The sequence below is a fragment of the Microcaecilia unicolor genome, chromosome 3, assembly GCF_901765095.1.
Source record: "Microcaecilia unicolor chromosome 3, aMicUni1.1, whole genome shotgun sequence".
NCBI classification, from domain to species: Eukaryota; Metazoa; Chordata; class Amphibia; order Gymnophiona; family Siphonopidae; genus Microcaecilia; species Microcaecilia unicolor.
Genome location: NC_044033.1, coordinates 7,902,059 through 7,928,130, shown reverse-complemented (window position 1 = coordinate 7,928,130; position 26,072 = coordinate 7,902,059). Strand labels below are relative to the sequence as shown.

Sequence of the window (26,072 nt, the reverse complement as noted above, 5' to 3'; positions counted from 1 at the left end):
GATGACTCTGAAGAATAAAGGAATGTGTGGAGACACCGAGGAGTCTTGATTCCAAAGAAATGTTGAAGTATTGTTAGGTAATCTCTGTCGAGCCAACCTTCTGGAATAGAAGAGTTGACACTTCTTGTGCGGAGAAGCAAGTCAGTCTATGGACCTGAACTCTAGTTGAAGTCATCAGGCAGATAAAGCTGCCTGTAGGTTTATTTGCTTAGAGATGGCCAAGTTCTATATTTTGACTATTTCTTCACTCAGTGCTAGAGATTCTGAGCAATGCTGCTTTTTGATGTAAAACACTTACCTGGTTGACTATTCAGAAGTGGATGATTTTCATTGATACTCATTTTCAGAATGCCATAGAGCATATTAGACTGTTCAGAGTTATAGAAGGCTGATATAAACATTTTTCTCAACCATTTCAGAGTCCCTGTGCACAGAATTAGAGGAGGTGTGCTTCCTATCCTACTGTAGATGTATACGAGGTTATCTCTATGTGATACTTTGGCCTTCTTTTTGAAGGTTGGACTGCAGTTGCTCACCAGCTGGAACTCTCTTTCATTACCTTGAGCATTGCTGACAATGACTGATGAAACTAGTTCCATAAAAAATTTCAGATGCCACTGCAAATATCTCATGTAAAGTCTTGCAAAGGATAAACATAGACGGATGTTGCCATGTGCTCCATAACCTGGTCTGGGCAGAGGTTACCTTTTGTCGAGCCAGATGACCTTAATAGTGACACCATATTTTTCTGATGATCTCTGGGTGGTAGGCCCTTGCCCCTTGCATCTTCAGGAGTGCCTTATGAATTGAATAATCTGTGAAAAGAATAGGCAACATTTCTGTTTACATGGAACACCAACCACTGAAGCATGTGTAGATTTCTTTGCAAAGCATCTTGAACAGCTTGAAGGGTCATTGCTAAAGTGAGCAAGTCATTCAAACATGGGAAAATGAAAAGCTCTTCCTTTCCAAAGGTAAGCTATTGCTACAGTTTGGCATTTTGTGAAGAGGCTGGATGTCAAGGATGGACCAAATCATTACCCAGTACTGGAAGTGCAGGGGTTTGAATGTGAAGCAAAGATATTTTTCAATGATTTGGATGAATAGAGACATGATTACAGGCACCCTAGATATGTTAGCCAGTCCTCCTGGTGAAGAAGAAACAATATGGTGGAACATGAGTTAATCTTGACCTTTTCTCTTTCTAAGAAAACATTTAGATCCCTGATGTTTAAAATCAGTCTAGCCGCCTGACTTTTTGAAGATCAGGAAGTGTCTGAATAAAATCCTTGACCCTTTTCCTGAGGGGGAACAAGCTCGATAGTTTGAGCTTGTAAGAGGAGTGTGGTAGCCGTGTTAGTCCACTCTTAAGGTTATCAATAGAAATCAAACAAAATAAAACATGGAAAAGAAAATATGATACCTTTTTTATTGGACATAACTTAATACATTTCTTGATTAGCTTTCGAAGGTTGCCCTTAGGTATCATCTTATTTTCGTTTCCATGTTTTATTTTGTTTGATTTCTATTGATAAGCTTAAGAGTGGACTAACACGGCTACCACACTCCTCTTACAAGCTCAAACTATCGAGCTTGTTCCCCCCTCAGGAAAAGGGTCAAGGATTTTATTCAGACACTTCCTGATCTTCAAAAAGTCAGGCGGCTAGACTGATTTTAAACATCAGGGATCTAAATGTTTTCTTAGAAAGAGAAAAGGTCAAGATTAACTCATGTTCCACCATATTGTTTCTTCTTCACCAGGAGGACTGGCTAATATATCTAGGGTGCCTGTAATCATGTCTCTATTCTGTATGTCTCTGTTGATCACCCTCCCCTTACCTATCCACACCCATCCTGTTAGAATATCAATGATATTGTCTTGTCTTTAACGTTGGTGAGCCCTTAGGTCCCGCAAGGCCCCGAAGGACCTCAGAGGACAGCCGTGCAACCCCGAATCTTCACCCGCGGCGACCGCCGTTCACCAGAGGTTGAGCCCCCAGCTGCAGGCGGCCAGCAGGACTGCTGGAACCGCGGGGTTGACGGACTGACCTGGCTAGAGTCGGGAATAACGGGCAATCAGCAACCCGCAGTCAGGCGCAGGGCAACTCCCTGGGCAGGCGGCTAGCAATCAGTAGTTCAGTATAAGCACAATCTCTGGATAGGCGGCTAGCCTAGGAGGCTAGCAATCTGTATCTAAGTATCAGCACAGTCTCTGGATAAGCGGCTAGCATAGGCGGCTAGCATCCGTATCTAAGTATCAGCACAGTCTCTGGATAAGCGGCTAGCATAGGCGGCTAGCATCCGTATCTAAGTATCAGCACAGTCTCTGGATAAGCGGCTAGCATATGCGGCTAGCAATCCGTATATAAGTATCAGCACAGTCTCTGGATAAGCGGCTAGCATAGGCGGCTAGCAATCCGTATCTAAGTATCAGCACAGTCTCTGGAGAAGTCCACCAAGATGCTACACGGCACCACTGCGCAAGCTTCGGGAACAGAACCTGAAGCCCCGATGTCAGCTAGCTTCTGTGTTTAAATAGCGCGCCACCCCGCCCCCGTGGGAGAAACCCACCAATCCGGCCCTGGGAGTTGGCAGAGCCCCTCGGATTGGCTCTGCCCGATCTCCCAGGTGGAGTCACCCCCTGGTCCTCCAATACGGTGCAGGTAGGCGGAGCTCCCGAGCACCCTGGCTACGGAGCGAAGATGTCGGCCCCCGCGTCCCAGCGCCGCCATCTTGGGCGGCACGAAGCTTGTCCCGGCCTCCTCCACCCGAGAGGCCGGCGGTCGCTGTCCGCCGGTCCCAGCCTGACCCGCCAGTCTTGCGGCAGCACCGGCCCCCAAGCAGGGACCCCTCGGCCGTCCTCCCGCGTCGCGGAGGCCGCTGACTCCTGTTCCCCGCCACGGGAGAGCAGGTAGGCGCATGGAATGCGACAGATATGCTTTGATGTCCCCATGCATACTTCCTACCCACCCCCCTCCTCCCACCCTGTCAGACTGTCGTAGTAATGCTTGAATGTTTTCACTTATATACACTGTCAGCTAACACATTTGCTTATTTCCGATCTGAGGAAGAAGGGCAACCTTCAAAAGCTAATCAAGAAATGTATTAAGTTATGTCCAATAAAAAAGGTATCATCTTATTTTCTTTTCCATGTTTTATTTTGTTTGATTTCTATTGATAACCTTAAGAGTGGACTAACACCGCTACCACACTCCTCTACTTATTGATAAGCTTGTAAGAGGAAATGTATCTCCGTTGGAAAGGATGCTTTGAAACAGTGGTCAGTGGTGAGACTGAGAGAACAGAGAAATTGAGCTTGTAAACTTGGGCAAGGATTTTTAGGACCCTGCAACTCACAGTGGTGCTTCATCAGGCCTCTTGGTAAAAATGAGTCTCCCCTTTAGAGGTAGGTTGTCAGTAGCTTGTTGCAGTCTTCTGACTTGCTGCAGTTACTACTTGTCGTTTCTCTTCATTTGACCTCTGCTTCTGCATGTCGGATATAATGTAATCTTCAAATTCAGCATGGCATATTGGGAAATCTTCCTACCCACCGCATCTAGTGCCCTGGGTCTTTGCCTGGCGGAATGCTGGCTTCGGCCTAACCCCTGGTAAGCCTTTTCTTGGTTGAGAGGTGCCCAGCTCTCCCACCGGTTGCCTTCTCAGGTGCCGTGGAGGACTTGCAGCTCATCTGCATATCCTCGGAGCCTTCGCCAGAGTGACTCCCAGGTCCGTTCCGATCCACTCGGGGCCTCTGCTCAAGGTGCACAGTGCTCCTACCAGGTGCTGTGGAGGACTTGCAGCGTTCTGCATATCCTCACAGCTGCATCCGGGGTGACTCCCAAATCCACCCCGACCTTCCCAGGGCCTTCGCCACAGTTACCCAGGGCTTTCGCTCCACCTACCCAGAGCTACCAGGTACTTCTTAGCCAGGATCAGGTGACCCTCAGGGGGAGGAATGCTGGCTTCGGCCTAACCCCTGGTAAGCCTTTTCTTGGTTGAGAGGTGCCCAGCTCTCCCACCGGTTGCCTTCTCAGGTGCCGTGGAGGACTTGCAGCTCATCTGCATATCCTCGGAGCCTTCGCCAGAGTGACTCCCAGGTCCGTTCCGATCCACTCGGGGCCTCTGCTCAAGGTGCGCGAAAGCTTTCCTTCTAATAAGTTCTGGGAGAAGAGGATATTTCTCTGGTAAGTGAACAAATTTTGCTTGTGCTTTCGGAACTTGAAGATTGGGGTTTAAAGGAGGAACTGTAAGTTAGTGATAGGCTGATATCCTTAATACTTAGCAAGTTTTAAATTACGGAAAAACTCAAAAAACACTAAGATGGAGTCAGCAGTCCAGCAGCGAGAGGGGTGCTATCCAGTCTTTTGCATTGAGTGTCACATGTATAATTATCTCCCAATTGGTGAGGTGTCATATGTGTGTGCCCGATGCAAAGAGCTCCTAGCTCTCAGAGAACGTGTCCGTTCCCTTGAGGCTAGAGTAGCAGACTTGATGGAGCTGAGGGAGACAGAGAGGTACATAGAGGAGACCTACAGGGATGTTGTAGAGAAGTCCCACCTCCAGTCAGGTAGCCCCTGTGCTACCTTGGAGGAGGGAGGTCTCCTAGAAGGAGAGCATCACCCTGGTGAAGTAGGAAGTACTCCTGTAGCCAGGACCTGCCCACCAGGGGATGTATTATCCTTTCGCACCGAGGATATATCTCCAAATGTTGCCCGGGAGGGAAAGGTTAGGACAGCTGTTGTACTTGGTGATTCGATCATTAGGCATATAGATAGCTGGGTGGCTGGTGGACGTGAGGATCGCCTGGTGACTTGCCTGCCTGGTGCGAAGGTGGCGGACCTCACGTGTCACCTAGATAGGATTCTAGATAGTGCTGGGGAGGAGTCCGCTGTCTTGGTACATGTGGGTACCAATGACATAGGAAAATGTGGGAGAGAGGTTCTGGAAGCAAAATTTAGGCTCTTAGGTAGAAAGCTGAAATCCAGATCCTCCAGGGTAGCATTTTCTGAAATGCTACCTGTGCCACGCGCAGGGCCCAAGAGACAGGCAGAGCTCCAGAGTCTCAATGCGTGGATGAGACGATGGTGCAGGGAGGAGGGCTTTAGATTTGTTAGGAACTGGGCAACATTCTGGGGAAGGGGGAGCCTATTCCGAAAGGATGGGCTCCATCTTAACCAGAGTGGGACCAGGCTGCTGGCATCGGCGTTTAAGAAGGAGATAGAGCAGCTTTTAAACTAGAAATGGGGGGAAGGCCGACAGTCGCTCAAAAGAGCATGGTTCGGGATAAGGTATCTTTCAAAGATATCACCATAACAGGGAAGATAGAGTATCCTGATAGTGAGGTTGCAAAAGAGATTGTAGTAGATCGGGTATCTTTAAATAACAATAAAAATCAGACAAAAGATTGCCAGTTAATACTGTCAAGTACTAAGCATGATGTACTTAGGAACAACAAACATAGTTTGAAATGTCTATATGCGAATGCCAGGAGCCTAAGAAATAAGATGGGGGAGTTAGAATATATTGCACTAAATGAAAAATTAGATATAATAGGCATCTCTGAGACCTGGTGGAAGGAGGATAACCAGTGGGACACTGTCATACCGGGGTACAAATTATATCGTAGTGATAGGGTGAATCGGATTGGTGGAGGGGTAGCATTGTATATTAACGAGAGCCTTGAATCAAATAGATTGAAAATTCTGCAGGAAGCAAAACACTCCTTGGAATCACTGTGGATTGAAATTCCATGTGCAAAGGGGAAAAGGATAGTGATAGGAGTGTACTACCGTCCGCCTGGCCAGGACGAACAGACGGATGCGGAAATGTTAAAGGAAATCAGGGACGCAAACAAACTGGGCAACACAATAATAATGGGGGATTTCAATTACCCGCATATAGACTGGGTTAATGTAACATCTGTACACTTAAGGGACATAAGATTTCTTGATGAAATCAAGGACAGCTTCATGGAACAGCTAGTTCAGGAGCCGACAAGAGAAGGAAAAATACTAGACTTAGTCCTTAGTGGTGCTCATGATCTAGTGCAGGGGGTAACGATACGAGGGCCGCTTGATAACAGTGATCATAATATGATCGGTTTTGATATTGGCATTGAAGGAAGTGAAACTAGGAAATCAAGTACGCTAGCGTTTAACTATAGAAAAGGTGATTACGACAAAATGAGAAAAATGGTGAAAAAAAGACTGAAAGGAGCAGCTCGCAGAGTAAAAAACTTGCATCAGGCGTGGATGCTGTTTAAAAACACCATCCTGGAGGTTCAGGACAAATATATTCCACGTATTAGAAAAAAGGGAAAAAAGACTAAACGTCAGCCGGCGTGGCTAAACAGTAAGATAAAGGAAATCATTAGAGCCAAAAAACAATCCTTCAGAAAGTGGAGAAGAGAACCAACTGAAAGTAACAGGATAGATCATAAGGAATGCCAAGCCAAATGCAAAGCGGAGATAAGGAGGGCAAAAAAGGACTTTGAGAAGAAATTAGCGTTGGAAGCAAAAATACATAGTAAAAACTTTTTTAGATACATTAAAAGCAGGAAACCGGCCAAAGAGTCGGTTGGGCCGCTGGACGAAAATGGTGTTAAAGGGGCGATCAAGGAGGACAAAGCCGTAGCGGAGAAATTAAATGAATTCTTTGCTTCGGTCTTCACCGAGGAGGATTTGGGGGGGACACCGGTGCCGGAAAGAATATTTGAAGAGGGGGAGTCGGAGAAACTAAACAAATTCTCTGTAACCTTGGAGGATGTAATGGGTCAGTTCAGCAAGCTGAAGAGTAGTAAATCACCGGGACCTGATGGTATTCATCCCAGAGTATTAATAGAACTAAAAAATGAACTTGCGGAGATACTGTTAGAAATATGCAATCTGTCCCTAAAATCGAGTGTAATACCGGAAGACTGGAGGGTAGCCAATGTTACTCCGATTTTTAAGAAAGGTTCCAGAGGAGATCCGGGAAATTATAGACCGGTGAGTCTGACGTCGGTGCCGGGCAAGATGGTGGAGGCTATTATTAAGAATAAAATTGCAGAGCATATACAAAAACATGGACTGATGAGACAAAGTCAGCACGGATTTAGTGAAGGGAAGTCTGCCTCACCAATCTAATGCATTTTTTTGAGGGGGTAAGCAAACATGTGGACAATGGGGAGCCGGTTGATATTGTATATCTGGATTTTCAGAAGGCGTTTGACAAAGTGCCGCACGAAAGACTCCTGAAGAAATTGCAGAGTCATGGAATCGGAGGTAGGGTATTATTATGGATTAAGAACTGGTTGAAAGATAGGAAGCAGAGAGTAGGATTGCGTGGCCAGTATTCTCAGTGGAGGAGGGTAGTTAGTGGGGTCCCGCAGGGGTCTGTGCTGGGTCCGTTGCTTTTTAATGTATTTATAAATGACCTAGAGATGGGAATAACTAGTGAGGTAATTAAATTCGCCGATGACACAAAATTATTCAGGGTCGTCAAGTCGCAGGAGGAATGTGAACGATTACAGGAGGACCTTGCGAGACTGGGAGAATGGGCGTGCAAGTGGCAGATGAAGTTCAATGTTGACAAGTGCAAAGTGATGCATGTGGGTAAGAGGAACCCGAATTATAGCTACGTTTTGCAAGGTTCCGCGTTAGGAGTTACGGATCAAGAAAGGGATCTGGGTGTCGTCGTCGATGATACGCTGAAACCTTCTGCTCAGTGTGCTGCTGCGGCTAGGAAAGCGAATAGAATGTTGGGTGTTATTAGGAAGGGTATGGAGTCCAGGTGTGCGGATGTTATAATGCCGTTGTATCGCTCCATGGTGCGACCGCACCTGGAGTGTTGTGTTCAGTACTGGTCTCCGTATCTCAAAAAAGATATAGTAGAATTGGAAAAGGTACAGCGAAGGGCGACGAAAATGATAGTGGGGATGGGACGACTTTCCTATGAAGAGAGGCTGAGAAGGCTAGGGCTTTTCAGCTTGGAGAAGAGACGGCTGAGGGGAGATATGATAGAAGTGTATAAAATAATGAGTGGAATGGATCGGGTGGATGTGAAGCGACTGTTCACGCTATCCAAAAATACTAGGACTAGAGGGCATGAGTTGAAGCTACAGTGTGGTAAATTTAAAACGAATCGGAGAAAATTTTTCTTCACCCAACGTGTAATTAGACTCTGGAATTCATTGCCGGAGAACGTGGTACGGGTGGTTAGCTTGACGGAGTTTAAAAAGGGGTTAGATAGATTCCTAAAGGACAAGTCCATAGACCGCTATTAAATGGACTTGGAAAAATTCCGCATTTTTAGGTATAACTTGTCTGGAATGTTTTTACGTTTGGGGAGCGTGCCAGGTGCCCTTGACCTGGATTGGCCACTGTCGGTGACAGGATGCTGGGCTAGATGGACCTTTGGTCTTTCCCAGTATGGCACTACTTATGTACTAATGTACTTATGAATCCTCAACAATGAATTTGAGGTTTTTGTTGTTATGTTTATTGCAGTTGATTAATCGCACAAATGTTGGACAAGCCAAGTCACAGCAATTTACATTACCAAAATTTAAAAAATTGGAAAAGAACTACAATACATGTATAGGACAGAAACACAAGCATCCCAGAAAAAGAAACACATCTAGTAAAGTGAATGCTCATAGATTCAAAGTTATAATCATATAGCTATGCATATTCATAATCAGCTCTGCCTCCAACCACTGACATCACCCCCCCCCCCCCACCCATCAACAAAGGCCGTGAAAAGATAAGTCTTTAATGTAACCTTAAATTGTTTTAGGGAAAGTTCCGAGCGTAGCCCAAGGGGCAAACCGTTCCGAAGGGAAGGGGCCAAAGCGAAAAATGTGGACAGACATGTCCGCTCCTAGTACACCTGAGCAATGGAGGGGACAACTAAATGATGCTCGTGAGCAGAGAGCCTGAGCCAGGACATAATGCACAATAGCAGGTGCCATCATGCAGAGCTCTAAACGCCAACAAAAGGACTTTAAATTGTACCCTAGCAGGGACAGGAAGCCAGTGGAACTGGCAAAAAAAAAAAAGGGAGGGGGGGCCTTGCTTTACATTTTAAAGCTGCTTCAGTCACTACCAGCTGGGTGAAGGAGTACAACACTGTCATGCCCAGACTCCTGCTGTAACCTTGTATTTAAATTTCCAGCTTCTTAGATTTTACTTGGGCTGAAAGAGAGGTTTGCTAAATCTTACGTTGGAGATCCTGGACTATTTGGTGGACTGGCAGGGCAATGAACCTTTGAAATGTATTAAAGTCCTGTTTGTCATGCTGGACCTTTGGAGACGTTAGGAAAAGTGCCTTTGCTCTTTTGGAGAAATTTTAGGTAATATATGCCCCTCAGGTGATTCCTGTAACTTCACATCATCTGGTTGTAAGCAGTCTCTTATTTCTTGGGCAATGGTTTCATAGGTAATATATTCTAGTACAAGGTTGACTAGTTGCTCCTCTGTACAGTCAGAAAAGAGTCTTTAGGAGCTCCCAGCCCTAATGCAGAAAGATAGGGCAGTCATAACCCAGTATGGGGTCAGATGTTGAGTTTCTGGATAGATGCTTTTCTAGAAGACTAAGTAAGAGCCCTATTCACATAAACCAGCACTTAATGTTTATCTTACATAATTATCTGTCCCCTTTCATAAAGCCAAGTGCATTCTATCACGAAACTGCATATCAAATCCAAGTGCATGCAAATGTATTTATTTATTTATGACATTTATATCCCACAATATTCCCAACCAAGGGCAGGCTCAATGTGGCGTACAATAGTTAATATGCAGACAACAGTACAAAACACAAGGTCAGAAGAGGGAGAAAGAAATAACTGAGGAGGAAAGGAAGAGAGGGGAGGTGATAAATTATCAGAGAGAGAGCCGTGGTTAAAAGGGCGTGGCACCAGAAGGGCCCACGGCATATGCTCTGCCAAAAAGGAAGGTCTTGAGTTGCTTCTTAAAGGTCGGGTGATCAGGAGTGAATTTAATCTCTCGAGGCAGCCCGTTCCCACAATTGAGTGCTGAGATAAGGGAAAGAGGAACCATAGTCGGTCTTATAAATGGCAAGGGACCCTGGTCTGGGCACGTTCTGGGTGAGACAAGGGCATGGCAAGTTCATAGACATTTATTCTGTTTCAGAAGGGAACTAAATGTCTATTTGAAACTATCGATGCTGGGAGTTACACCTTCTATCGAGCACATTTAGGTTTGATAAACATCTGCACATGCCACAATCTCCAAGTGCTTTTTGTCGTTTCCCCTCCCCCCCCTCCATAACTGGCAAGGGAAACTGGTCCCTGTGACAGTGTTGAGATAATACCCGGTTATGTTCTAAGGTCACAAAGATAACCAGTTACGTTGCCATTGTACAACATAACCGGTTATGTGCTGGTTTTGAAAATGTCGACATTATAAGCATTTTTTTTTCTAAAATGGATGTTTGTGGTGCATGCACCCAGGGCATAAGCATCCATTTTCCCTGTATTTTAAAACAGGCTCTACGCTAGCAGATTCTGTTTCAAATACTGGTGAAACTTGAGACACACTGACCAGTACACGTCTCAGTTCCTACTTTTACGGCCTGTCTGTGTCTTGCAGACATGATTATTGTTTTGTGCAGCATGGGGGCCGAACTGGATGCTCTCTCAGCAAGGCAGGCATAGCAGTGGTGGCAGAGGGATTCCTCCGGTGAGCCAGTGGGGCAGGGTCCTTATTCCTCTCTGCACTGACCCTTTAAAAGTGGCATTTGTTTTTTTAGTTGAGATTTTTTTTCCATTGCTATTATCAGACTATTTGTCCTTATCCTTGACATCGTGGGAATTGTCTGCTTACTCAAGTGGTGTTCAGAGGTTCCCAAAAGTAGGGTACTCACATGGAGTACAGGGAGCAGAGAAAGTAGCGGCATGGCTGTGTCTATTGTTTAACCAATTGTCTGGTTTTTTACGCTTAGATGGTGATGAGGATACCAGTAGATACGCAGCTACCTCCACATCGATGCTTGATCAGCTGGTTACTCCAGACGGGTCCCTTGGGAGAGGACAGACATTTTAAAATGTCCTATGCTTGATCCCTGCAGGTGCCTTCAATTGGCCCACTGAAGTTTAGAATTGTCTTCTTCTAACTTTCTCTTTCTCACCTTCTTTTTTTAAAAAAATTCTTCAGTGAGGAGTGATCAGTGCATATCTGGTGAGCTGGGGGAAGAAAACTCCCCAAAATTCAGAAATGGAGAAAGGGGGTCATGAACAGTGCTGGGCAAAGCAACCCATGTTCTGGAGGTGTCCAGCTCAGTCGGCCCGTTTGGTGCTGGAACAGATCACAGCACTGGGTTGATGCCCCCACTCTGGAGAGCAGCCGCTCCAAAAACATGGAGGATGTGCTTAATGGAAGCCAAACTTACCAGGTAAGCATCTCAACAGGCCCAACTCGCCACACACTACCCTTCTCTCCCCCCAAATTTGGGGCCGCCTTACCTTATAGTTGTGAGCACTGAGGTATTTAAAGTGTCCAAAGCAGATGTGACACAGACAAACAGAGATTGTGATCACCAGGACTACAAAGGTGAACATAGATGTTGGAGCCAGGAATCCTGCAAGAGGACAGGAAAGAAAGTTAACGATGTTTACGTGCTGGAATTGTGCAGCTTTTCCATTTAATGTTTTTAGTGACAGAGGGAGCACCGATAATGTTTACATGCTATGAATATTCCACAATGTTGCTAGTGACAATCTCACCAACTATGGAGATATATACAGTTTGTATTCAATGTAAAAAGTGACATTTCAACCCAGGGAGGCGTTCTCTAATTCCATGTTGGTGTTCTTTAAAGGTTCAGGTTTCTTTAATACCTGCTAGTCCCTCCCGCTCTCCCTTCATCCTCACCTGTGCGTAATGTTGAGAAGAAGAGAAGCCAGAAAAGGCAGAGTATGGGAGCTGCCACCACCTGGTTCACTGCTCCCGAGTGGATCTTCTTATCCAGTTTTGCTGGCAGGTAAGCGTAATACAGGTTATACCTGTCCACCAGGTGTTTGAGGAGCATGTACATCAAACCTAGGAGAGGCAGAGAGCAACTATCAGTCTAGTCCCATCGATTGAATACTGCCAACAAACCTCCCACGGTACTCTGCTGCCCTTCCCAAAAGAACACCTGCCACATTGTCCACAAAGTGGCTCAGCGGCCTCTCTTAACCAGATGAGCTGAGGTATTACAGCACAAAACGAGGGGCCGATTCCAGTCACTGAAAGGGAAGTCTCCTGTGGCATACAGGAAGATGCTATCTCACTGTCAGACTGAGGAGCGTGTGTAGTTTCTGGCTAGAGCAAGCGCTATGTGCCAGACACTGTGAGCAGTTTCAGACTGAGGCAGGAGCTATAACACACACGACCAGAAGGCAACTGAGTTTCAGGCACAGGCATCTTTGCTTTGCTTTAACAAGAGGTTATTTTAAAGGCCTCATTAGATTAGACACTATAAGTGCCCTCGTGGTGATGAAGCTTCCTTGGCTTTTTAAAGGAAATGTATCTTTAATGAGTTACCACAGTTATTTGTACATCACAAGAGGCATTTGCTCTGTCCCATCTGTACACATGATCACAAGTTAAAAACACTTACTACAAAACTCTGATAAAACCTTTTAGCAGATTCTTCTATTTCTAACCTGTAAAATTACACTGGCATCAAGGGCCTCATACAACCCAGGCAACATCTGTGGTCCCAATACTCCTTTTCTTCCAGCTCGGTCAGAAGCAGTGTTAGGAGGTCCTGAAACCATGAGCCATCAAAAGGCAGCTATCTGGGAACTTGTTTTCCTATCTTAATAACCCCCCTCCACTGCCCATCTTACTATTCCTTTTCTGGTCATTGCCTCAATGATCCTCCTGAGGCCAGGAGCCATGGCTCCAGGGTCCATCCAAAACTCTGCATGGTGGTCTTTAAAATTCAAGCACCAGGTGTCATGCTTAACCATGAATGAATGAATAACAAAGACAGAAGTGTCTGACACATTTTGGAAGAAGCGAACCAAATTCAAACATTCCCACATTACATAATAAACACCACCACCCTCTATCCTCTCACTGATTTGTTTTCTTTTTGTCTCCTTTCTGTTGCTTTTCGTTTCCTTTGGCTGGCTGGTGTCTCTCGGTCTTCATGTTGTGAACTGACTCTACTGCTCTTTGCTCTTTCACTTTACTCCTTTTCCCTGCTCTTCAGTCTGTTAAGGTTCAGGAAACTTAACTGATAACTTGTACATGTGTTGTCAAAGTTAGTTGGTTAAACTGTCTTGATTTAGGCCCTGTGTAGATGACATAGTGACATAGTAACATAGTAGATGACGGCAGAAAAAGACGTGCACGGTCCACCCAGTCTGCCCAACAAGATAAACTCACATGTGCCATTTTTTGTGTATACCTTACCTTGATTTGTACCTGTCTTTTTCAGGGCACAGACCGTATAAGTATGCCCATCAATTGTAAACAACTCAACATGCTCAATTTACCCAACATACAAGCAATAAGATAACATGCTGAAACCATATAACGTGTATATGTCCCTTCCCTCCCCCCACCATCCAACCCAATCCACCTCCCCCCCCACTACTTCTAAACCCAATAACTCAGTATGCCTGGGTTGCCCACATTCTACAAAACTTGGAAATGTATCCAGGGACTAGGCTAAGAGTACAAGCCCGACCCCTCCCTCTCCCTACTCCTCATCCATAAACATGTACTTTTTCCCCTCCATACCATCCTTAACATGCATTGATAAGCAAACTTCGTCCCCTTGGGCTAAGAATTTGAATATATGGCATCCATATCCCGAGGAATGTCTTCCTACGCTTAGGCGATGATTTCGAATCTCTAGCCTCCCAAGAAGCTAAAAGGTGCACCTGATTATGCCAATGCCAGTAGGCGGGCGCCTCCGGAGAGGTCCAATATTGCAGTATACACTTTCGAGCCACCAGACTCAGCTTTCTACGTAACAGAGTTGCAGAAGCGCTCAATGAAGCAAAAGCCCTTGGTTGGTCTAGCAAAAACTGTCCCTCTGTTCCCTGAACTTTATGAACTAACCTGATCAGAAACCCTCGAACCCGCTGCCAAAATGCTCGCACCTGCCACAATGCATGATAGAAGGTGCCTGGACCCCCCCCCCCCCCCCCCCCCCCACATTTAGAACAGGTAGAACTAACCTGCCCTAACATATGAGCCCGTTGTGCTGTGGACATGTATCCCCGAAGGACTATTCTATACCCACACTCTCTCAACCGCTCATCCGTTACTAGCTGCCGAAGGCCTCTTAAAGTGGCCTCCAAATTCCATAATGTTAATGCATATCCCAAATTTTGTTCCCATTTTTGTAGTCCATCATACCGTCTCTGGTGTATACACCGCACCAAAGCCCCATTCAAATCAGAGACCGAATGCCTTTCTGCTACCAGCTCTTTGAAAAAAACCTCGGATTCGGTCTCCCCAACGTCCCCTCAAAGAAGCCTGATGTAAGGACTTAATATAATGTTTAACTTGCGCATAAGCAAACCTATTACCCCAGGCCACTCCCACCCTATTCTGAATAGCTTCAAAAGGCAACACCTCCCCATTATCACACAACAAATGCTCTAAGCGCATAAGTCCCTGCTTCCCCCAAGCATCAAAAATCGGATTATACATCCCTGCTTGAAATGCCACATTTCCTACTATCGGTAATAAGTCTGTGACACATGATTTCCCCCCCCAGTTGTCGTACCCACCACTGCCACACCTCACGAAGTGGCTGCAGCAACACATTGTTTTTTAATCGTGGGGGTATCATGCTACGAGGCAGGTGCAGTAGCACCATTATATCATATGGAGCAAAAAGAGCCTGTTCAAGATACGTGGGTGTGTAATATTGAGTCGATTCCAACCAGTCCCCCAGATGACGCAGTAAACATGCCTGATTATAAATGAACAAATCTGGGTAACCTATACCACCTTGTTTCCAACTCCCAACCAACATTTTCTGACTCAATTTTGGCTTTTTCCCTGCCCAACAAAAACGACTAAAAAGACGCGTTATCCGTTTCAGATCTTTCTGCTGCAAACGGATAGGCAAAGTTTGTAGAACATACAACCAATGGGGAAACAGCACCATCTGGATCAAATTTATACGCCCCATTAAAGACAAAGGGAGATGCATCCAAGCATCCAACTTAACCTTAGTGTCCTCAATCAAGATCCTAACATTTAATCGGTAAAGTTCAGAAGTATTCATGGCAAGCCGTATACCTAGATATTTGAAAGACTCGGTAGCCCACCGCAGTGGGAACTCCGGCCCCCAGTCCCTCCTTTTTACAGCTGGGGAAGCCAAAACTTCAGATTTATCCAAATTTAACCGAAAGCCCGAATAGTCTCCATATTCTTGAAACGTCTCCAATAGTGTCTCTAACGATTCCCTTGGATTCGTGAGGTGGACCAAAAGATCATCTGCAAAGGCTACGATCTTGAACGTGTGAGACCCCACTTGAACTCCCCTGACCATGGGATTTTCCATAATATCCCTAATAAGGGGATCCAAGGCCAAAACAAAAAGAAGTGGTGATAACGGGCACCCCTGCCGAGTACCACGCCGGATTGGAAAACTCTCCGATTCAAGGCCATTCACCCACATCGATGCACTGGGATTAGCATATAATACACGTAATGCTTCCACAAACCACCCAGTGAACCCATAACATTCTAAAGTGACAAAAAGGAAATCCCAGTGAACCTTATCAAAAGCTTTTTCCGCGTCAAAGCTAATAAGCAATGACGCCAAGTCTCTCTGCAAGCAATGTTCTAAAGATGCCAAGATCACCCTCAAGTTTTTGCTCACAGACCTACCTACTACAAACCCCACCTGACTCTCATGCAGCAGTCTAGGCAGCAAGCGCGCCAACCTATTAGCCAAGATTTTCGTCATTAACTTAGTGTCATAGTTCAGTAAAGAGATAGGGCGATAAGATGTCAGCTCTAAAGGGTCCCTTTCGGGCTTAAGCAACACTATGATCTGCGCTCTGCTCAAACTAGGGGGCATTGCCTGGCTCTCTATTACATGATTCAAAAACCTAGTTATGGTAAGTACAATATCGTCCCCCATCAATTTGTAGAATTCCACACGCAGACCATCAGGTCCCGGGGCCTTCTGCAAGGGGCTGCGAGCTATGACCATGGTGACCTCATCCTCAGTAATTGGCTGGTTAAGGCGGCCCAATTCTTTTTGTGTGAGCCGTGGCAATTTAAGATTTTCCAAATACCTCTGACTGGTTAGCCCTACATCCACCAGAGGGGCATACAAAGCTTCGTAAAAAGCCCGGAAGGTATCACAAATAGCCTTTTCCGACGTATGGAGGCCCCCTCCCTCCCTCCTAAGGGTGAGAATTGACTATTTTAATATTTTTTTGGATTGTCCTAATTTATGAATAGAAAGAATACCTCTATACGGTCGATCTTCTCTTTATCCAGAGCTAAAAGAAAAACACCTTTTCTATAGTATATTATTCCGGTACTTGTATCCCACTTATATTGACTGTGGAATCAAAGGCGGGAAACAAAATTATTAACTCCCTAAAAACAATTGGCAACATTAAAACAGAAGCCAAAGTATAAGAATTAGCAAATTAATTAAATTTATAAAATTTACTAAAAAGAAAAAAAAAGTTTTCAAAACTTCTTGGAATTGAAAATAGTTAGTTAAATGCCGAATGTGTAAAGGCAACAAGTTCCAAATCTTACTAGATAGCTCTGTTTAATAAGCTGTGCTAAAGGCGAATTACCGTTTTGAGCACGCACTAATGCTAGAAAAGCGCACAGGAATATATGGATGTCTCTAGCTAAAAAAACGCTATTGTGCCTTAGTAAACAGGACCCAAAAGTATCATGAACATGTATTAACTGAATATTCTTAACCCAGCTTGAAAACAGTTCTAGAACCATAACTCAGTCTTAAAGAAGGGAAAGTTAATAAATCAATAAGGGATTATTGACATAAGCCAGAAATAATTTTATACATTCAACTGGCTACCTTGAATTCCACCCAAGCCACCACAGGCAGCCCGTGTAGGTCTCTCAGTAAAGGAGATGCCTGATAAAACTTTTTATATCTGTCAATCAATTTAGCCACAATGTTCTGTAAAAGCTGGAGTTTATATAAAAATTTTTGTTGTAGCCCAGCATATAGTACACTACAACAATCAATTTGAGTCAATGCCTGCACTATAACCTGAAAATCCTTTGGGGGGGGGGGGGGGGGGGGGGGGAAGAGACCTTATTGTTCTTAATTGGCGTTATATATATTTTTTTTTTCCCCACTTAAGACATTTACTTGATTTTCCATAGTCAGCTGTGAATTTAAAATAAATCCCAAAACCCTTGATGATGTTTCAAAGAACAATTCTTCTCCTGATTCTAATAGATATAGTAACATAGTAGATGACGGCAGAAAAAGACCTGCACGGTCCATCCAGTCTGCCCAACAAGATAACTCATATGTGCTACTTTTTGTATATACCCTACTTTGATTTGTACCTGTCCTTTTCAGGGCACAGACCGTATAAGTCTGCCCAGCACTATCCCCGCCTCCCAACCACCAGCCCCTCCTCCCAACCACTGGCTCTGGCACAGACCGTATAAGTCTGCCCCGCACTATCCCCGCCTCCCAACCACCAGCCCCTCCTCCCAACCACCGGCTCTGGCACAGACCGTATAAGTCTGCCCAGCACTATCCTCACCTCCCAACCACCAGCCCCTCCTCCCAACCACTGGCTCTGGCACAGACCGTATAAGTCTGCCCAGCACTATCCCCGCCTCCCAACCACCAGCCCCTCCTCCCAACCACCGGCTCTGGCACAGACCGTATAAGTCTGCCCAGCACTATCCTCACCTCCCAACCACCAGCCCCTCCTCCCAACCACTGGCTCTGGCACAGACCGTATAAGTCTGCCCAGCACTATCCCCGCCTCCCAACCACCAGCCCCTCCTCCCAACCACCGGCTCTGGCACAGACCGTATAAGTCTGCCCAGCACTATCCTCACCTCCCAACCACCAGCCCTGCCTCCCAACCACCGGCTCTGGCACAGACCGTACAAGTCTGTCCAGCACTATCCCTGCCTCCCAACCACCAGTCCCGCTTCCCACCACCAGCTCTGGCACAGACCGTATAAGTCTGCCCAGCACTATCCCCGCCTCCCAACCACCAGCCCCTCCTCCCAACCACCGGCTCTGGCACAGACCGTATAAGTCTGCCCAGCACTATCCCCGCCTCCCAACCACCAGCCCCTCCTCCCAACCACCGGCTCTGGCACAGACCGTATAAGTCTGCCCAGCACTATCCTCACCTCCCAACCACCAGCCCTGCCTCCCAACCACCGGCTCTGGCACAGACCGTACAAGTCTGTCCAGCACTATCCCTGCCTCCCAACCACCAGTCCCGCTTCCCACCACCAGCTCTGGCACAGACCGTATAAGTCTGCCCAGCACTATCCCCGCCTCCCAACCACCAGCCCCTCCTCCCAACCACCGGCTCTGGCACAGACCGTATAAGTCTGCCCAGCACTATCTCCGCCTCCCAACCACCAGCCCCTCCTCCCAACCACTGGCTCTGGCACAGACCGTATAAGTCTGCCCAGCACTATCCCCTCCTCCCAACCACCGGCTCTGGCACAGACCGTATAAGTCTGCCCAGCACTATCCTCACCTCCCAACCACCAGCCCTGCCTCCCAACCACCAGCTCTGGCACAGACCGTATAAGTCTGTCCAGCACTATCCTCACCTCCCAACCACCAGCCCCTCCTCCCAACCACCGGCTCTGGCACAGACCGTACAAGTCTGTCCAGCACTATCCCTGCCTCCCAACCACCAGTCCCGCTTCCCACCACCAGCTCTGGCACAGACCGTATAAGTCTGCCCAGCACTATCCCTGCCTCCCAACCTCCAGTCCCGCTTCCCACCACCAGCTCTGGCACAGACCGTATAAGTCTGCCCAGCACTATCCCTGCCTCCCACCACCAGCTCTGGCACAGACCGTATAAGTCTGCCCAGCACTATCCCCGCCTCCCAACCACCAGCCCCGCCTCCCAATCTTGATTTAGGAATGTCAGAAATAGAGGTTCCAAAATATAACAACTTGATTTTAGTGGTGTTAAGTTTTAATATGTTCTTGGAAGCCTACAAATATCCAGAGAAATATCCAGAGTACCTGAATGTAACTCACCTTGAGCTGCTACTTAAAAAGGTGTCAGCAAAATCTAAATAAATATTTGAGATTCTACACGGAATGCAGTGGAACATGGAATGTTGCTACTACTATTGGAGATTCTAGATGGAATGTTGCTACTATTGAGATTCTGTTGCTACTATTTGAGATTCTAAATGGAATGTTAATGTTGCTATTCCAGTAGCAACATGCCTTGCCTTGCAGATCAGCAACGCAGCCGCGCAGGCTTCTGTTTCTGTGAGTCTGACATGGACGTCAGAGAAACAGAAGCCTGCGCGGCCACATTGCTGATCTGCAAGGGCAAGCTTCTACATGGACTGTTGCTAGTGGAGTAGCCTAGTGGTTAGAACACTGGTAATCCAGAGGTGGCCGGTTCAAATCCCACTGCTGCTCCTTGTGATCTTGGGCAAGTCACTTAACCCTCCATTGCCTCAGATACAAACTTAGTGTGAGCCCTCCTGGGACAGAGAAATATCCAGAGTACCTGAATGTAACTCACCTTGAGCTACTACTGAAAAAGGTGTGAGCAAAAGATTCTACAAGGAATGTTGCTACTATTGGAGATTCTAGATGGAATGTTGGTACAATTTGAGATTCTAGATGGAATGGTGCTAGTGGAGGAGTGGCCTAGTGGTTAGAGCACTGGTCTTGCAATTCAGAGGTGGCCACTTCAAAATCCCGCTGCTGCTCCTTGTGATGTTGGGAAATCACTTAACCCTCCACTGCCTCAGGTACAAACTTATATTGTGAGCCCTCCTGGGACAGAGAAATATCCAGAGTACCTGAATGTAACTCACCTTGAGCTACTACTGAAAAAGGTGCGAGCAAAATCTAAATAAAAAAAAATTCCTGCGTCCCTCCTCCCCAGGTCGAGCTGGCAGAAGGATTCAGGTTTACCTCCTACCGGCTCTGACAGAGGTGGGAGGAAAGGCATGTACTGCCAGCTTTGGGTAGTGAGGGTTTCTGAGAAAGCTTGCTTGCATGGTTAGTGCTGATTTTCAGTGCCAACTGGCTAGGCCAGGCAGCCTAGTTGCAGAGCTGCACCAATGCTTTCTCTTCAGCTTCTGACCAGCTAGATTTAGGCACCGTTTTAGCTGAAAATCTACCTAAGAAGGTTTGGCTGAAAAACTGGGTAAAAATAACCAGTTTCAATTAACTAGGTATGTTTTGTACTCATTAGCTTTTTGAAAGTTTACCTGACACTGATTACAGAAATAAAAGAATAATCTCTCTCTCTCAGGCTGCTGGGTTCTCTGCTGCTCAATCTCTCACTCTCTGTCTGTTGCTCCTGCTGGCTCTTTCTCTGTTTCAGCACTGGCTTTTGCTGCTGTTTGTCCATCTCTATTTCGCCTGTCGCTTGGTCTCTTTCTCCTATGCTCTGTTGTCTCGCACTTTGTTACCCATTAACAGACCTCAGATGCTGTCTGAAGGAAGCACAATCATATTCAGGACTCTTATGAAATAAATCATAAAAAGCTGCTTGACATTGATCTAAAAAATCTGAAATAGGTTTCCACACATTACTGCCAACCTCTCGTCCTACTTGTGTACTGGAAGTGTGCACCGCTCTGAAGCTGAAGACACTGGTCCCATTGCACTGTGCTCCCATACAGTATAGTTGCTCACCTGTAACACTGGCTCTCTAAGGACAGCAGAATAAGCCAGTTACACACATTAGTGGTGTCATCTGATGGTACTATGAACAGATTAGCTATCCTAGAACTCAGAAGGCCTGGAAAGCCTTTCTGAGCACGTGCTAATACCTCCCCCCCCCAATAGTGTCTGTTTCTGGGTATTAAAAATCAGTAACGGAAAAACAGGAATCAATTCAATGTGACATTACTAAACCCAACTTTGAAACCTGTGCCGAGAAGAGAGTTTATTTCTTAAAGATCACGACACATATTACTATGTCTACACGGAGGGAAAAGAGCTCAGTGGTTCTTGTATGTCCTGTTGGGAGCATATGGAAGAACCTCACAGGATCACCACCATCACTGATCATAAAAACCCTCCTTATTTTTTCCACATTATACCATAATGTGACAAAGGAGAAATTAGGCCTTACCTGCTAATTTACTTTCCTTTAGTCCCTCCGGACTGGCTCAGATTTTCTGGGCCGGTCCAGAGGGACGCTAAGGAATTTGTTATTACTAACACCAAAACTTCCTGTGATCATAAAATCATTATCTCCATTGTTGAGCGAATGTCCAAAATATTTTTCAAAGAATATCAACGTTAATTCAACAATTGCTTCTCTTTGTAGCAACTTGAAATATAGGAACTTAACTTTAGCAGATATAATGCTCCGGGGCTCTGTGGAGCTGTCCATTTCGCCTGTTTAAGCTTCGTCGGGAGCCTGTTCCTTGAAGTCTTAATACCAAGGCAAAAGAGCTAACGTATTGTACTGCAGCTAAAGACTATCAAAAGCGCTGTCAGATGACACCACCAGTATGTAGTTGACTCATCCTGCTTGTCCATGGAGAAGTGACCATGAGTACATCACTTTTATCCCCCTCCATGTTCCAACTGAGCAGGGACACAGTAGCTATATGAATTATATCACCCAGACTGTGCACTCCTATGAAGCAATGACAGAATAAACAGACTGTAAATTAGGAAACACGACTTACCGAAAGGGACGATGATGGGACAGGTGATGCTGTAGGTCATAACCACGGTAAAGACACACATCATCCAGGCATAGGCAGCGCCAAACTGAAATTCGTATGCTTGGTGCTAGAAATCACAAGAAGAAGTCCATGAATTGGAATATGCTCCCATCAAGGGACAAAGAGAAGTACCCGTGAATTATATATACATATATAAACTGCTTTGGTTGTACCACAGAAAGGCAGCATGTCAAAATTCATGACCCCCCTCCCTCCCAATCTTACGGGATACTGAGGGAAAGGGAGGAACCTTCTTTATTCTTAAGAGGGTAGACATGTCCTCATCTTACAGATTTCCGAAGGGGGGGAGGGGGAGAATGTTCTTCATTCTTCCTGTTTTGGGGGGAGGGGGAGAAAATACCTTCACCTTGATTAGTATTACCAGGGGGGCAGGTGTCTGGAGAGCTGCACAGGATTGAGATAAAGGAATGTACACAGGCATTGCCTTTTCTTACTAGACTCACACCCTGCATTTCCCTTGTGAGCTAATAATATTACTGAGACCGAGTCAGCACGGCTTTTGTGTGGGAAATCTTGCCTGACCAATTTACTTCAATTCTTTGAAGGAGTAAACAAACATGTGGACAAAGGGGAACCGGTTGATAATGTGTATCTGGATTTCCAAAAGGCGTTTGACAAGGTACCTCATGAAAGGCTACAGAGGAAATTGGAGGGTCATGGGATAGGAGGAAATGTCCTATTGTGGATTAAAAACTGGTTGAAGGATAGGAAACAGAGAGTGGGGTTAAATGGGCAGTATTCACAATGGAGAAGGGTAGTTAGTGGGGTTCCTCAGGGGTCTGTGCTAGGACCGCTGCTTTTTAATATATTTACAAATGATTTAGAGATGGGAGTAACTAGCGAGGTAATTAAATTTGCTGATGACACAAAGTTATTCAAAGTCGTTAACTCGCGACAGGATTGTGAAAAATTACAAGAGGACCTTACGAGACTGGGAGACTGGGTGGCTAAATGGCAGATGACGTTTAATGTGAGCAAGTGCAAGGTGATGCATGTGGGAAGAAAGAACCCGAATTATAGCTACGTCATGCAAGGTTCCACGTTAGGAGTTACAGACCAAAAAAGGGATCTGGGTGTCGTCGTCGATAATACACTGAAACCTTCTGCTCAGTGTGCTGCTGCGGCTAGGAAAGCGAATAGAATGTTGGGTATTATTAGGAAAGGTATGGAAAACAGGTGTGAGGATGTTATAATGCCGTTATACCGCTCCATGGTGCGACCGCACCTTGAGTATTGTGTTCAATTCTGGTCGCCGCATCTAAAGAAAGATATAGTAGAATTGGAAAAGGTGCCGCGAAGGGCGACTAAAATGATAGCGGGGATGGGACGACTTCCCTATGAAGAAAGACTAAGGAGGCTAGGGCTATTCAGCTTGGAGAAGAGACGGCTGAGGGGAGACATGATAGAGGTATATAAAATAATGAGTGGAGTGGAACAGGTGGATGTGAAGCGTCTGTTCACGCTTTCCAAAAATACTAGGACTAGGGGGCATGCGATTAAACTACAGTGTAGTAAATTTAAAACAAATCGGAGAAAATTTTTCTTCACCGAATGTGTAATTAAACTCTGGAATTCATTGCCGGAAAATGTGGTGAAGGCGATTAGCTTAGCAGAGTTTAAAAAGGGGTTGGACGGTTTCCTAAAGGACAAGTCCATAAACTGCTACTAAACGGACTTGGAAAAATCCAAAATCCCAGGAATAACATGTATAGAATGTTTGTACATTTGGGAAGCTTGCCAGGTACCCTTGGCCTGGATTGGCCGCTGTCGTGGACAAGATGCTGGGCTCGATGGACCCTTGGTCTTTTCCCAGTATGGCATTACTTATGTACTTATGTACTTATGTACAAGTAGCACACCCAAGGCCGGAGACAGCTTTTTCTCCACTGAGGACAGGTATTGAAAATGACACCCTTCTCCCTCTTTTTGCAGCTTGAAGTTCCTTCAGTTACTACTGCTACTACTTAACATTTCTATAGCGCTACTAAATGTATACAGCTTACGTGGGACTTGAACCCGAGTCCCTTGGTTAACTGTGAGTGTCAGGGGAGGGTGGTATGAATGGCAATGCTGGTTCTCCTTAGGACCTGCCAGGGACAGATGATCTACCAGTCAAGGGGAGACAAATGGTGTCTCTGGACATGGGAGACGATAGGAGACCAAGCTGAAGTGACATTTCCACAATGCCCACCACCACATCACAGCTCCTCCCCCGCCGTCTTTAGATTAGCTATAAAAGTCCCAAAGGCCTTTCATGCATAAAGAACCCCCAGCCAGTAAAACCTACCACTATAAGTGATAGCATCATTCTTGTCTATGGGAGCAAAGTCTGGCAGAAAATCTTACTACTACTACTTAACATTTCTAGAGCGCTACTAGGGTTACGCAGCGCTGTACAGTTTAACAAAGAAGGACAGTCCCTGCTCAAAGGAGCTTACAATCTAAAGGACGAAATGTCAAGTTGGGGCAGTCTAGATTTCCTTAGGTGCTGAAGGCGACATTGAAGAGGTGGGCTTTGAGCAAGGATTTGAAGATGGGCAGGGAGGGGGCCTGGCGAATGGGCTCAGGGAGTTTATTCCAAGCATGGGGTGAGGCGAGGCAAAAAGGGCGGAGCTTGCACCTCCAATTCTGTTAACACCCCCCACACAACACAATTCGTAAACTCTCCTTCTGCTACCAGACACTTTGAAAACATACAGAATCTATGCAGCGTAACAGCACTAACACCCAGGACTAAACCTGCAACAACTCTAAACAGTACTGTAAATATTACGCCAGGGCCACAACACTGGTATCCCTGGCCTGTCTGCTCCTCCTTTCTCAACTTCCTATTCCCCTCATCACCCACTCCCTTAAGCCTCCATTGACATCCCCTCCCAGACCTTCTACTGCCTTCCTCTGACTGTCATTCCCTCACTAGCCCCAGATCCTTTCCCCATCAATGAACCCCCATCCAACCCCCTTTTTTCTCTTACCTCTGCCCCCCCTCTTCAATCCCATTTCCACAATTTCTCCGCCCGGCTCCCACAGTCCCCTGTTCCATTACATTCAATCACAGCTCCAACTAATTCAGAATACAGCAGTACGACTGATAGAAGACCTTCTCACAGCCTTCCTGCAAAATCTTCACTGGCTACAGGGCTAATTTTAAACTCTTGTGTTTGATTTTCAAGGTCTTCAGACAAAAATGGGCAAGAGTACTTAACGAATAAGTTAGCCATTTACACACCTGTGAGACCTCTAAGAGCCTCTCAAGGAACTATCTGTCCCTTCATTAAAAGAAATTGTACGATGTGATACCCGCCTGTGAGCCTCTCAGGAGTAGCCCCACACTCCCCTGACCCTACGTCTAACTCGAGACCTACCTCTACTTTTCTTCCAAGCCTTTAATACACAGGGTGACTGACTATATAGGTTGCCACACACACTGTAACTCAGGGGCGTAGCCAGAAAACAGATTTTGGGTGGGCCAAGGAAAGACGTGTTCTTCCCCACCAAAAAAATATCTCAGCTGGTGATAAAGCACTTCTTTCCACCTTGACAGTCTGCAGCAGGCATGTACTGAAAACTGAGCATGTGCAGGTGCTGGTATGGTGGAGAGTAGCGTTTTTGTTACCATCAGGGGAAGTCTTCAGCTGGTGGCCTTGGGATCTCCTCCAGCTACCACTAAAGGTGTGCTACTGTTGGCTGGGCCTGAGCCCTAAGTGGGTGGGGCCCGGCCCACCCAGGCCCACCTGTGGCTACGCCACTGCTGTAACTTAGACCACTTCCTTATATCTTGTTTAGCTGTACAAAGAACTTGCCTTGAGTTTATCCACCCTTCTATTTATCCCAACTGACTTTGTACCACCCATCTTGTCCCTATCCATATATCTACACTTGGCCCCTCAGCCACATGGTAAGCTGTATTGTAGAAAAGCATTAGCATCACATCTATGTTATTTGAATGTTCTAATGTGTGCTTATTAGATGTTTCATTAGTATTACGCTGACATCGTGTTATATCTATGTTATTTGAATTTCTGTGCTGTTAAAGGTGTATATTTTTGATCCTGTTTCATGGTAGTCCTATTATTAAGTTTTCATTTGCTGTTCTCAAATTTATCTCATTTACTATATTTATGTTTATGTTCGGTCATTTTACTATTGTTATGCTGTT

The 26,072-nt window shown here is 45.8% G+C and overlaps 1 protein-coding gene across 2 annotated transcripts in view; it reads right to left on the bottom strand.

The window, feature by feature from the left end:
• The window catches only part of TMEM63B (transmembrane protein 63B), a 216,587-nt gene that overhangs the window by 8,883 nt on the left and 181,632 nt on the right, over positions 1–26,072 (bottom strand). For both annotated transcript variants that reach the window (XM_030195745.1, XM_030195743.1), the window contains 3 exons: positions 21,854–21,959; positions 11,874–12,041; positions 11,465–11,580 (listed from right to left, as the gene is read on the bottom strand). In XM_030195745.1, coding sequence (XP_030051605.1) covers positions 11,465–11,580; positions 11,874–12,041; positions 21,854–21,959 — 390 coding nt within the window. The remainder of the gene's footprint in view (positions 1–11,464; positions 11,581–11,873; positions 12,042–21,853; positions 21,960–26,072) is intronic.